Below are 14,261 nucleotides of genomic sequence, written 5' to 3'. Positions count from 1 at the left end.
TACAGGTTAGTGCAGATGGTTTAATGTGTTGCACAATTTCATCCGATAAAGCAGCAAAGGTTTTTGACGTTGTGAATTATGATATGATGATGATGGTTCGCTTGCATTATACACCTGGTGCTGTGGAGTGGGCGTTCAAGAAGGGTGATGCAAAAGCTACTTTAGTTGTTAGTGATCAAAACTCACCAACAGTGTACTTGTACGATGTAAGATCAGGCAGTAACGACCATTACCTTAGCAAGCAGGTCACCATGTTAAGCTGTTTTGTTCCCATATTCGCAGTGCTCAGCTCAATTTCCTGACTTGGTGAAGCTTTGTTATGTGCACAGATACATACGGGTCCTGTTAAGGCTATCAAATACAATCCTGTATATGACATAGTGATCTCAGCGGACTCGCAAGGTGTTTTGGAATATTGGTCACCAACTAATATGGATTTCCCTTCAAGAGGGTAAGACTTTTTGTGAAATTGCTATCTGGATCTTTAAAATCTACTAGAAACAGATTTGCTGACCTTTTGAACTGTGGCATTGCTTTTTTCAGTTTACCCTTCAAATACAAAACTGACACTGATTTATATGCTGTGGCAAAAGCAAAAACAACCGTTTGGGCCCTCGAGGTATAAATAATGATCGGATAGTATCATTGCATGTCAATAGTTTTTTTTTTTCCAGCTGTCTTAGCCCCTTTTGTGCCCAAGAACTAGCAGTGATTGAAGGCCTTGCTTCTTTTCCTATCTTTCAGCTGAATTGGCTACTTGTCTCTCGTCACCTTGGCCCGAATGTCACCATAAATCATGTCTCACTTGCTCTTTATGTTACTTACTGAAAAGGCATCTATTTTTAAAGATGCTGTTAATTGTGCCACCTCGTCACTGCTCACTCAGTATGTATCTGCTCAAGAGATTGGTTTCCCTCTACGACAAGCTGATTCCTAAGTGATTCTTTTGTCTCCATGGCCTCTCAAATATTTTTACTACTGCTGAGTTCTGAGTGAAAGGTTTTTTTATCCTCAGGTCAGTCCTGATGGTAACCAGTTTGTGACAACTTCTCCTGATCGGCGATTGCGTGTATTTTGGTTTAAGACTGGAAAACTGCGCCGCACTTATGATGAGTCTCTGGAGGTAAGTGAGCTCCTCTTCCAACTTTTTACCCTTAAATATGCATGCTTGAGGGGTTAGAACTTGTAAAAGGAAAAGGACTCGTTTTTATCAATCGATTGCAATAGAAGAGAGCCATGCTGAGTGTCAACATGCTTCTTTGTACTACCAAGTGCTTTTTGGCTTCAAATGACACTGGCTCTGGGCTTAGTCATCTATTTCACTACTGCTTTGTTAAAAGTATTTTGTATTTAAAAAAGTATTTAGTGGATCCATGGCAATGAGTAATTCATTTTAAAGTAAAGTTTGACTCTTTATCTAAGGCCTGAGGCATGGCACCACAAAGAGCACAGAGAGATAGACTGGAATTTTGTACAATCAGGGTAGGGGTTTTCTTTTGTTTGAGTTCTGAATTTGTGCTATGGACTTTATGCTGCTCAAGTAGGCCTCTTCTCTCACTTTTCTATTTGGGTTTGTTTCAGGTTGCCCAGGATTTGCAAAGGAGTGATTCTCGTTTGTACAGGCTTGATGCAATAGATTTTGGTCGAAGGATGGCGGTAGAAAGGGAAATTGAGAAGACGGAGAATGTTCCCTTGCCAAATGCAGTGTTTGATGAGAGCAGCAACTTCTTGCTCTACACCTCCCTTTTAGGGATCAAGGTTGAAATGTGGTGAATCACTTCTATCTGATGCTTTGTTTAAGGTCTGAGGATGATTGTGCTCCTATTCTGTTGTGTAGATTGTAAATCTTCATACCAACAAGGTAGCAAGGATTCTTGGTAAAGTTGAAAATACGGAACGATTCTTGAGAGTGGCTCTTTACCAGGGTGGAGGTGGTGGTAAGAGAGTCAAAAAGCTACCAAGTGGTGCCTCAAATGCAATGGATGAGCGGGAGCCTTTAACAGATCCAACTTTACTCTGCTGTGCTTTCAAAAAACATCGATTTTACCTTTTCAGGTAAAGTTTATCTGGCTTTGCTAAGAACTTGGTATACATGCTTTTTGTTTTTTTTCTCATTATTATTGGTTGGTTGCTTATTGCTTTTCAACCTACCTTTGTTGAGTACAATGTATCCTCTTCAAAATCTTTACTTGTTTGTAAGAATTTTTGTTGTTCCAAGATTGTAGAGACCTAATTACTTGAGTTGATTGCTTTTTGTTATTTCTAGTCGAAGAGAGCCCGAGGAGGGAGAAGACGCCACCAAGGGTCGTGATGTCTTCAATGAGAAACCACCTCCAGAAGAGTTGTTAGCTGTCTCAGATGTGGGCAAGGCCATCACCACATCTTTACCAGATAATGTGGTGCGTGTTTGCCTATCTTGCACGAGGTTCATATGAGAAGTCTAGTAATCAACTGCAAGATGCTAATTTCAGCTGTTGCTCTCAGGTCCTTCATACAAGCCTTGGAGATATGCATATAAAATTGTACCCTGAGGAGTGTCCCAAGACAGTGGAGAACTTTACAACCCATTGCAGAAATGGCTACTATGATAATCTTATTTTCCATCGTGTCATAAAGGGTTTCATGGTGCAAACTGGTGATCCTTTAGGAGATGGAACGGGTGGTCAATGTATCTGGGGAGGAGAATTTGAGGATGAGTTTCACAAAAGGTATTGGTAGTCTACATGTAGTGCGAAACTCAAAGTAACGTAGCCATTGCTGCTTGCTATGACTGATGTCCATTAAGTTTCTATGTGCGACTGCTCGAGTTATGTTCACCTTCCAGATGGTTTTCCTACTGCTTACAGGCTTCTCATCGGATGTGCTCTGGCCCTTGGTTGTGGGTTCCCCGCCCGTAGACCTGATGGACAGGGATCTCAGGCAATTTAGGGTCTGCACCAGCACTAACACCGTTTCAGGCCTGTTTTGACCATTTCATTACTTTTAGGATGAGGGTTTTATTTTTGATCGTGGTATTTGACAGAGATATTTGCTCGACCTCGCCCTAGCTCAGTCTAGGGGGCCTCTTAGGGGCTCTTTGTCCTTTGTCTTGTATCATTTACAGAGTTTCCCGTTTGGAGTTATTGTGCTTTGCCAGCCTTTAGTCCATTCGTCTCTCCTCTCTCTCGCGCCATTGTCTCTTTCCTCTCTCCTTCTGCTGCACACTTTCACAGCGACTGGTCTCCAAACATCCAAAGCCTCATCCAATAAATGTCGATGCACCTAGTATCAGGGCAGCTTGAAGTTGTTTTGATGCTTGTTAAGCTTGATGTTGTTTTGATGTGTTAATTGTGGCATAACAAGTGGTTGATGTCTTGATGTGCACAGCTTGAGACATGATCGGCCTTTCACTGTATCAATGGCAAATGCTGGCCCGAATACCAATGGCTCTCAGTTTTTTATAACAACTGTTGCTACCCCTTGGCTGGATAACAAGCACACAGTTTTTGGGCGTGTAATCAAAGGCATGGATGTTGTGCAGGTATTTCTTTTTGACATATTCTACTACCTCATACGTGTTGCGGCCTCCTCATAATTTGAAGAAGTGTGATTTGACAGGGTATAGAGAAGGTAAAGACTGATAAGAATGATAAGCCTCATCAAGACGTAAAAATTCTAAATGTAACAGTCCCAAAGCTGTAGGATTCACAATGAGATGCATTCGGCATTATTTTTACATGGCAACATTAGTGCCATGTCGGTTACAGAGTCAGGTTATGGAAGTGTTATATATGTAAAAGGTTTTATCAGTTAGCCATGGCGAAAACAAGGAGCAAGGGGTTTATACGGTCCGTCCTTTTGATTTCACATACGCCATATATAATATATGTTACCCTCGACATGATGGGTTGCTCTGCCTACTGAACACTCCAAATTGTTGGCACCATTCTAAGGAAGGCACTGATGCTGTAATAATTGACCAATGCATAACATGATCAAATTTCCTTGTATATACAGAAGCCCCGATAGGTAACCATGTCGCCCTATTTTTGGGCCTCACAAAATAATTTTCTGCTGTAATACAAGAAGTGTCTCATTTATCATACTCACAGGAACATATGACTGGAGGATATTGTGAGTGTTAATTGCCTTTCTGCAAGGGCTTGAGACAAGGAACTTATAAGGTAGTCAAGATTGGTGTTCTTTGGTGGTGTGCACCAAGTAGGGTGTGTATAATTACTTGGTCATTTTAAGTGCTCCCTTCCCTGATAAAAAATCAGAAAAGAGCAACTGAAGAGCAATTACTTTTTAACTTAGTTGGGCTTTGCAATCCAGGACATAAAAATGAATGTATCTTGTTGGTAGGCACCCACCTCATTTGAGTCAAGTTTTTGTCATTCGCAAAATCCTTGAACTTCAAATATTTACTTTCCTTTTTCAAAATTTTTGAAGCCATTTGATGTTGCGAAGGTACTAGGGAGAAACTTTATACATATCATGTATCTACAACTGCATATCGTTGTACATTACACCCTTCAGGCCAACCGTGGGGAATAACTTCCCCAATGGGGAAGGAAGATGCACTCAAAGAGAACAGGACTCATGACCCTCAAACCCTCAACCTTGGGGTTACATCACAAAGGTCTGAGCTATGCTTGGTATAATATTTCCTCTTGTTTCTCAACTTTCAAGCATTAGTAATGTCCACCTTATAATAGTCCGAGTCTCAAGCACACTTAGACCAGTGTGATCAAAGGTGTTGCCAACACGTTCAAGTGGCTTATTAAAATTAAAAAAAGCTTTGAAACATAGCCATGCTTGAAACCCAAAAAGTAATCTAGTTGATAGTTTTGAATATTGGTTTCTATTCCAATACCTTATCAAAGTGGCTAGGTGGCTTGGACGGTAGTTCTTAGTATTGAAGAATGATGTAATTTGAATTTGTTAGTGGTGGGGAAGAACACTATTTTGTGAGGCATTTAGTAAAACCATCTAGGCTTGGCACAAACCTCTTATGTGGCCTGGAAAACTTAGATCTCAATGTAATGGGTTGTGCATAAGGAATTAGCTCACATTGGTGTTTCATCACCACTTGATGTATGATTGCAATGTATTGAGAAAGTAAATCAATATGCAACCTCTTAGATCAGTGAAAAGAGGATGCTATTCCTTGATATTATCCTAAACCTACAGGATATTTGTGCAATTTGATACTCATTTTCACTCGAACCATTGAACTTTGCAAGTGCAAACATATCAAGGGACGCAAGTCAAGTACACATACTATTTGTGTAGTCCTTGTGATGCTTATTGCAAGATTCACTTAGAAATGTTTGTTTTTGTGCATATCATACACTTAATCCCTCTACATAGGCATGGTTGTAAGTTCATCAAGAAGTATTGGTGTCTTGTAAAGCAATGCTACTTGTAGCGAACATGGAGCCTTATATGTTTGCACTTGGTAAGGGTTTAGTGTTTATGTTATGTTGTGGTTGTATTGGGCATCGTAGTAAAAAAGCAAACTTGTTTCAGTGAGAATTATGATTTTCTTGACCACCTATATATTTGTAATCTTTGGTTTCTAAACCTTTTCCTTGGTCTTCAAGTTTGGTTTCCAAGTATGACCACATTCTACTCATGAAACATGGCCTTGGTCTTTAATCCGTGTTGAGCATTACACAAGCTTGCATTCTCTTATAGAGGGTCTTTGCTAGATTTTGAAGAGGGTAGTGCAAAACTTCTACATTCTTATTATTTTGGAACAAGACCTTTCTTTCCAAGGCATCACAAATTTGTGCACATATTTGCAATGGTAAATTTATCAAATCTATAGCAAGGTGTTACTTTTGCACCATTTCAACCTTTGCACATTTGCATCCCCAATAAATTTCTGTAAGCTTGGCTACTTATCATTGATTCATAGCCCAATTTGAGTGGTATACGTGAGCGAGTGCATGTCCTCAAACAAAAATACAAGTTGAGAAATTGATTTATCTCGGGAGGAAGTTTTTAAAAGCATTCCATTATATGCTTATGTAAAATGGTTATTTGGATGGTCTCAGATTTTTTTTTTTTCAAGCATTTTCAACACAACATGAATCTGATGAGGCGTGATCAAATAAACTCGTAAATGATTCTATCACCCAAACATGAAAAAAGTAATCAAACAAATTTATTTATTTTTTGCACAAAACACACAGGTAACTATTTCCCCCTTCAAGAATTGATTATTAATATACTGGTATTTCCTTGGCTTTTATGAGGCATACTTAAGTGAATAGTTACAATGTAACATTCATTGTGAGATAAAAGTGACGATATAGAATTGCAAGGAATAGAAACACCATAACTTTCTTGCAGTATCAACAACTCTTGTCATAGCACAAATAATAATTAGAAAATTCAGAAAGGGCAAAATAAACACTGATCTGGCCGTGCTATGGGAAAACTCTCTTTAACAATGTACTATCAACAACTCTTGTCATAGCACAAATAATAATTAGAAAATTCAGAAGGGCAAAATAAACACTGATCTGGCCGTGCTATGGGAAAACTCTCTTTAACAATGTAAACAAACAGTTATGCCCACATCCCATGACCTACTTAAGAAATTCAAAGAGACTCGTGCAATTGAATTGATGAGTACAATATTAAGCAAAATTAAATAGAACTATCAAGACAACCATTTGCTAGCAAACGAAAAGAGCCACATCTGTATAGCCACCGAGTGTAGGCTTCACAAATTGACCAAGTGCTGCCATAAAAATGTGTCAAAGAATGTGTTGTGTGTAGTCATTGATTGCTTCATATGGATTGAATTTGGAGTGCACTTTGGGTAATCACACATTAACCTGATAGATGCAAGCTAAGAAGTAGGAAGACATCCCCGCATGTAAACATTACTCAAATCATCCATGAACACAAAGGCTCTGGTGATTCACCAGATGTTTAGTGTCACACCGACACCTTATCACAGAAAATTCTCATCAAACGAAAAGAGCCACATGACTACTATTTTAGGGCAGAGGAGGAGCTTACAATACCTCTGTTTGCCTAATGCACCATGATTGAGTTGTCAATGCTCTTCTAAAAGATACAGAAGAGTTGACTGCACCAAAGAAAAAGCATGTTGCACAATACATCGAATATAGTTTCAGCTTCAATTACCAACAATCACACATTGAACAATAAATTTCAATCATCATCCACATTCAAATATGAAAATCTCAAAGAATTCCTCTCACTACATCCTTCATCACCAAAATGTACAACAGCTGATTCAAGCTCTTCTTCTATAGTGTGTATCTCTTCCTTTGGCTGAGGCAATTCTACATGGAATGACTTCTGTGGAGAAGGGCCAACACATTTTGACATGTAGGACTGCTGTTTTATGTAGTTCCACACTTCCACATGGAATGAATGAGAAGGGGAAAAACAGTCCACTTGTGTTGTATCTTGCATGTGATTTTGATTGCTATCAAGTCTACAAAAATGAGGCAGGACGTCCGCGTCCATCACCTGTATTTTTGTTCAATCATACAAAACCCTTTTGATCAACACACTAATTCAATTAGCATTGAAATTCAATGCGACATATCTTCCACTTGCATACCTTCAAGAGTTCCTCCCTACCACACCCTGGCAGAACACGTACTTTGCGTTTCGTTCTCTCATGCAACAGGGGTTTTACAACCTGGGAAAACCACCACAAAGAAAGATATAATTAAATTGAGCTTCGCATCAAAGGCGGGTGAACATGGAAAGCTTGAAGCCGAGCAAATACTAAATAAACAGACTTGAGTCATGACGGTACGGTATGGTTGTTCAGTGTACAGTCGTGCGGCCATACAAATGCAAATACGGTCTGGTATTTTGTAAAGAAAAATTGCAAGCTAAGCCTTAACCAGGCTATCTTTCATGAGTGTGTAGGCCCTTTCCCTAGCCTCTAGGTATAGTCCTGACTCTTAAGTCAGGAGGTAATTTGCAAATGTTTTTTATTGTTTTTGATAGTTTTGCAAAAAACCACACCGTACAAATCCAAATACACTACTCCAGTACAAAACTGTACCATACTTCACCAAACGACCGTATGATGACTATGCCTTAGGCATTGGCAAACGCGGATATCAAATTCATTAGCTCTAAAATTACTTCACTGCCCATATAATTCTCCTGATCTCACCCTCAGAGCTTGAGACTCATAAGACCAGTACTCAGTACTGGCAGTATGGCCATGGCCTTGGTGCCCACCCTCCTGGCCTTGTAGCTGCTCATTGCTCAACCTTCACCCCAGCTACCTCTTCTGGTCAGGCTAATGCCTCATTCTCACGATGTCTGCTAGCCTGTCCCCCCTAGCGAAGCTGCTACCTGCCTCTCTAGAGCACCCATTTGTTTTCTTTCTTCTTCCCGTTCTTTTATTTCTTCCTGGGGAAGGGGGTAACTCCTGAGTGCTCTGCAGCAGACTGTTCAGTTCTTCAACAGCCACCTTGGACAAGTGGACTAGCCTGTTCAGAGTCTTTCTTCTGTCTTGGAATCCTCCTTGTGGCTTCACACTCATCCTCATCTGCAATTCTATGTTGTATTTCTACATGGTTGCCCTTCTGCATTGCTAGTGGGCCTATCTGGTCCATTGCTATCACCAACGCGATACTTGTCCAATGGTTCGGAGGTGCGGATCTTTCAGAGACTGCTGAAATTGCCTTCTCTTTCCTTATGTGGGTGCCCAGGGCACCATTTACTTTCTTTTAAGGAGGTTTTTTCCATGGCCTTTTTTTCATTTTATAGCCTGTAGCTCAGTTTTTGAATGAAAGTTTTTCAATTTATAGTCGTCCAAAATGCTAGTGGCCTACAAGCCCAGTTGTATAAGAGCGTTGTATTGCCCTAAGGACAGTCTTGTTACGAGCATCTTGAGGGGTTTTCCTCTATAAGAAGCCAGCACTGTTTCCTGCACCTAAAAAGAAAGGCACAGGACAGGTTGGGGTGGTAGCATGGTCAGCTCACAACCAAGAGATGTCCCACTACCATAATTCTGAACTTTTGGAAGAGATAGCCCATACAAATGACTTACTCTTTCTACCCTGCTTGACCAGCCCTCCCCCAAACAAAGGTTTACATGCACTTATTTAACAAAATGGAATGCTGAGTAGTATTCATACCCATAGAGCTTACCTTCCAGCAGGCTTGAAAAATGTACGGTGTGTTCACAATGTAGTATGTATCAGTCTTTTCTGGATAGTTTAAATCATCTATTGTTGATATTAGTGTCAAAACCTGCAACAGCAAAGACCAGACCAGAAAAAGCATTACTAAGAGTTTTACTCTATTACTGGAAACTACACGTATTGGAAGTGAGTTAAGAGCTTTAACCAGAGCAACTATGTTTTAAACCTAGCTCATTTACATCCATTGTTTTCCTGCTAATGCTTCATTGATAGTCCTAATCTAGTCATCCACCCAACAATATAGCCATCAGCCCCTTCATGCATAGCGGTGACTAAATACTCCAGCATGCCCACTAGCATCATCGGAATCTAGCAGATGTAGAGACTTTTCAAAAGGATGTTCCAGCAGCAAGGTTGGAATAATGAAATAGTAGCCTCCACAGAGCAGCCTCGGCCACAAAATCCATATATTGGCGAAAAGGTTCTCTAAAAGTTCAGCCTTTAACAAATGTATTTCCTTTCCTGACCTAGTTGTAGTAATTTCATACAATCATAACTGAGCAAGAGTGGAATGAAAGCTGTTGATGCAAGTTAAAAGTCAATAGCGCTCCTGTTGTGGCTTTGACAGCAATGCACATGCCCATATAAGGAATTGTTATGCCTTGTTTAACTCAAAACAACTGAAAACCTCATGAAATTTGCAAACAGTGGCATTTCTGCTCCACAACTCAGCACAGGCAACCGCAACAAGGCCAGGGATTCCATCACTGTTGGCCACAAAAACTTAACACACACAAACATCCAATGGTAACAGAATGCAATTGTTGTGGGACCTAATGATGGACACTATTAGACATTGGGGTTACTTACTCTGTAAGAGACCCGAAAGTCACTTAATAACTAAAGTAAAGTAGAAGTAGAAGGGCAAGTACTATCTCCTCCCCCACCCTTTGCGTTTTTGGGGCCAGCTTCTCACCAGCATTCAGCCTCAGATAGCAGCTCTTGTGGCTGATGCAGGCAACACATGGAACACTTTCATCACTCTCATACTTCACCATATATACCGACGTATGTCCATTAGTCTTCTTGCCATCTGTCAAAGGCACAAAACCCCAATTTTTATTGCTGTAGAGTGCAGAGTCCATGGCTTCCTTCTGATACACAGTTTCAATGGCCTCATAAAAGCCAGTGGGCTCAACATTCTGAACAAACTTCACCATATATTGTATAATGATGCCAACCATAAATATTTGCATGGGATTATTAGCAGGTGTACACCTATGCAACTTTCCTTCTCTAGTCTTTGCGTTCTGCAGCTGGTATTCTCAGCTCTTCAGCAAGACTCGTTTTGAATACATCCAAGGCTTCATAAATCATAGAATAACCTGGCAGAAACATTTAGCAAAACGAGGGGCTCGCCCACTTCCTCCTTCCCATAACAAGAAACATGGGGGCAACCTACACATGAAAGTGCTCCGTGGCTTTTCCTTGGAAACAAACATCCTGCCTATCATTGCTTCTTGCAACCAGCCTGCACTAGTTATTGAAGTTCTGAGGATGCAAACCTTTTAACGATGCTTAATCATGTGATCGACAAAAATTACTCTTTTTGGTAACCTTTGGTACATGTACAACATCCATAAGGTAACGAACTGGGTGTGCCAAGCGCACACAAACTATAAGACGCAAATACGGTACTACAAGATGTATCTGGAAGGAGATTTGTGTACCTACTGGACCATCATTAATACGACGAGGGGAGAATGGAACTAACTGGCCACTTCTTTATCAAAGAGCTCGATTGCCTAGATAGAAGGTGTACATATCATTCATTTGTCATGGTAAGATGAGAAATGATCAACTTAGGCCAAAAGCTCTCAGCTCATGTCACAAACTGCTGACATATCAAGCCACTGAAGAACGGAGCCAACCTAGTCGAGGGGCCTAAACCCTAAGAAGAAGCAACAGAAGAATTAGACGCAACAAAAGAAGTTTTTACCAACTTCTGGGACCCCATCCAACGGGGAGCCAAGTGTAACAAACTTGGACACCCCAAGTCAAGATTCTACCGCGACATAACAGAGATTCACTTTAAAACAGTTCACAAAAGATAACACGGCCCGGCGTAGTTCCGTGCCAAAAGGTATTGGCCCCAAAGACTGGAGCCCCTTTCCGTATTTCTTTTATATTAATCTGTGTGCAAAGTACAAGAGCCCGCGGGTGCTCACTCTCTGTCTCTGCGTCCAGATGCCCAGAGAAGTGAGCCCCCAAGGCTTATTTATTCTTGCAGAGCCCCAAAGTTTTTAACTTAAAATCAAAAGCAACTGATCTCCAAAAGCTTCTCAAACTCAAAAGCATTAATCTCCAAAAGCTGGCAGCACGATTTGCGGAAATCCGTACTGTCAGCGAAAATCACGGAATTCTATACGCTGACACGTCAACATGTCAACACGTTCTACCGCTGTCCGTACAACGCCACATCAGCATGTCGGCACATTTTCCGAGGGATGCCATGTCAACAATCAGCGTGTGTATGTGTGTGTGCGCTTGTCCGAGGGCTTGCCAGGCTGCCACGTCACCAGTTTGTGACATACTCCCCTCTTAAAAGAATTGTAATAGCCCTCGATTACGCATGCAAAACAGACAGAGGCCATAAACTGTCTTAGTAGACATTGACTGTCAGTACCGATGCACTAGTTACGACACATCTAGCACTTGTACAAAACGACAGTCACATCATCGGACATCACCGGACATCACATGACAAATCACAGACAAATCTCAAACCATGACCATTGGCAACGTATTTAGTAAACGCATCTAGAATCTAGATCCATTCCGAACCTCACGGATGCCCGATTAACTAATCCTTATTGCAATCATGTCTATAGAGATAAATGAGACCGAAATGCTGCAGTCATTTCGTCTTTTAATTCCTACATTCAAATAAGTCAAGTACAAATCAATCATTTTCATTTTTGGGAATTCTTGTTATAAAGTCATACAACAGAATACTACTTAGCCGACTAGTATCCCTGAAAACCAAAGGGGACATCAATGACTCTATTCAAAATCGAGGTAATGTGTTGATAAAGGAGCGGAGTGACTCCCCTCTTGTGCAAACCCACAGCACTAGATTCACCCTTGCTGAATTTGGGTTTCTATCGGAGTAGACTATGCTAAACCGAATGCTTCAAGGTAAAGTTCCAAAATCTAAGGAGTATCTGCTAGGTCCTCCTCCTCCATACACTTCGCATCCAATGCAGGATAGTTCTTGAATTTAACCAAGAACCGCCTAATCACTTTACCTCTTATCTTTCTGTCCTCGTGTGCCAAAATCTGTTCTAGAACGAGTATCTCTCGCTTTCCTCCACTTTGGGTTGCTCATATGGCTCCCCATCATCGGCACATCGCCTTTTAAAGGCTTCAATAGACTCACATGAAATGCATTGTGAATCTTCCAAGTATCGGGCAGCTTGAGTCTAAAGGAGACATCATTTATCTTTTCTTTTATGTGGAAAGGGCCATAATACCTCATGCTAAGCTTTGGAAAAAGCCGCTCCTTTCCCTTTTTCGTTCTTAGGCGTGCCTTCTCAAAACGTAAGAGCACCCAATCGTCTTCCTTTAATTTCAAATCTCGTCGATGTCGATCTGCTTCCTCTTTACGTCGTTCTTGAGATTTCTGTAAAGCCTCCCGGACCTTGGCAAAAGCAGTGTCCAAGTCCCTCGTGTACTGGTCGGCTTCAAAAATCTTATCTTTAGTGCTAAGGAAGGGTGGAACTTTCGGAGCACCTTCAATGATCTCAAATGGCGCCTTCCCCATTGAAGAATGGATCGTGCTATTGTAGGCAAATTCCATCGAGGGCAAAAAAATTCCCATTGAGTCTTCTGATCAGAAATATAAGACTTCAATAAATCCAGAACGACTGAATCTGCAATCTTAGATTGCCCATCTGTCTGCAGGTGGAATGATGAGAAGTGCAACCGTGTGCCAATGTTCTCCCAAATAGCCCTCCAAAACAAACTCATGAATCGGGGATCTCAGTCGAAGACTTATCAGGCATGCCATGTAGTCTGAAAATCTGTGCAACGAACAAACTCACTAAATGATCCGGTTTGATTGTTTTCTTCACTGGAATGAAGTGAGCTTGCTTGCTAAATTTGTCGATGACAATCCAAATGCCATCATGCCCACTATGTGTCTTCGGGAGATAAAAAATGAAATCCATTGCAATACTTTCCCAGGGACGGGTGGGAATGGGTAAAGTCTGTAACAATCCATGTCCCTTATGCATGTCAAACTTGACTTTCTAGCATACTAAACAACTACGTACAAAGTCGTCCACATCTTTCTTGAGTCTCGGCCAAAAGAAGTAACGCTCCACACCTTTCAAGGGGGTGTTGATGCCGCAATGACCCGTAAAAGGTGGACAATGGCACTTAGTCAAAACCGTTTCTCTCAACGGGCTGTGTGACGCACATCGTTTTCTTCATCAAGTAGCCATCCCCAAGGGAATATCCCGCTACTACCTCCCCATTCTGTATTCGAGTGAATACATAGAAAAAATCCGGATCTGTGGCGTACTGATCAACCATGTTCTCGAAGCTTCTATGATGAATCGCAGAAATAGCCAAGACTAACGGCTTCGAAGACAAAGCATCTGCCACCAAGTTTTTTTGTCCCTGAACATCGACAATCTGAATATGAAACTGTGACAAGATGTTAGCCCACCGCATCTGCATTTTCGAAAGCTGCTTCTATGACAAGTAGTAGCGTAAACTCTGATGATCAGTGAAGACCGTGAAGTCGGCTCCAAGTAGATAATGTCGCCACTGGGTAAGAGCATGGGCCACTGCCAAAAGCTCTTTCTCATAAATCTGTGCTATCAATTCTGGTATTGAAAACAATCGGCTTTCATAGGCAATGACATGGCCTTCTTGCATTAAGACCGCTCCCAAACTACGACCACAAGCATCACAATATACTTCAAATGACTTTTGCAAGTTCGGCAAAGTCAACACTGATCTAGTAATCAATTTCTCTTTCAATGTCTGAAAGACAGTCACCTTTGTCGGTCCCCACGAGAAAGGGACTCCTTTCTGTGTCAGAATGTGCAAAGG

At 41.1% G+C, this 14,261-nt stretch overlaps 2 protein-coding genes across 2 annotated transcripts in view; one reads left to right on the top strand and one right to left on the bottom strand.

Moving 5' to 3' along the window:
- CYP71 (cyclophilin71) overlaps positions 1-4,295 on the top strand; it is a 31,635-nt gene extending 27,340 nt beyond the window's left edge. Inside the window, exons 4-13 of the mRNA XM_086492715.1 lie at positions 6-245; positions 330-451; positions 544-619; positions 1,016-1,123; positions 1,582-1,758; positions 1,838-2,055; positions 2,267-2,399; positions 2,485-2,708; positions 3,367-3,520; positions 3,598-4,295. Of these exons, the coding sequence (XP_086348841.1) occupies positions 6-245; positions 330-451; positions 544-619; positions 1,016-1,123; positions 1,582-1,758; positions 1,838-2,055; positions 2,267-2,399; positions 2,485-2,708; positions 3,367-3,520; positions 3,598-3,681 (1,536 nt within the window). The 3' untranslated portion in view covers positions 3,682-4,295. The remainder of the gene's footprint in view (positions 1-5; positions 246-329; positions 452-543; positions 620-1,015; positions 1,124-1,581; positions 1,759-1,837; positions 2,056-2,266; positions 2,400-2,484; positions 2,709-3,366; positions 3,521-3,597) is intronic.
- A 2,555-nt stretch (positions 4,296-6,850) lies between these two features.
- LOC147432971 (phosphatidylinositol/phosphatidylcholine transfer protein SFH1-like) overlaps positions 6,851-14,261 on the bottom strand; it is a 40,486-nt gene continuing 33,075 nt past the window's right edge. Inside the window, exons 9-11 of the mRNA XM_086492714.1 lie at positions 9,148-9,249; positions 7,592-7,672; positions 6,851-7,497 (exon numbers count right to left, since the gene is read on the bottom strand). Coding sequence (XP_086348840.1) covers positions 7,174-7,497; positions 7,592-7,672; positions 9,148-9,249 — 507 coding nt within the window. The 3' untranslated portion in view covers positions 6,851-7,173. The remainder of the gene's footprint in view (positions 7,498-7,591; positions 7,673-9,147; positions 9,250-14,261) is intronic.

This window comes from Adiantum capillus-veneris, chromosome 20, assembly GCF_014529385.1.
Source record: "Adiantum capillus-veneris isolate H3 chromosome 20, ASM1452938v2, whole genome shotgun sequence".
Lineage (NCBI taxonomy): Eukaryota > Viridiplantae > Streptophyta > Polypodiopsida > Polypodiales > Pteridaceae > Adiantum > Adiantum capillus-veneris.
The sequence above is the reverse complement of the archived record's forward strand: the minus strand, read 5'-3'. Positions and strand labels throughout refer to the sequence as shown.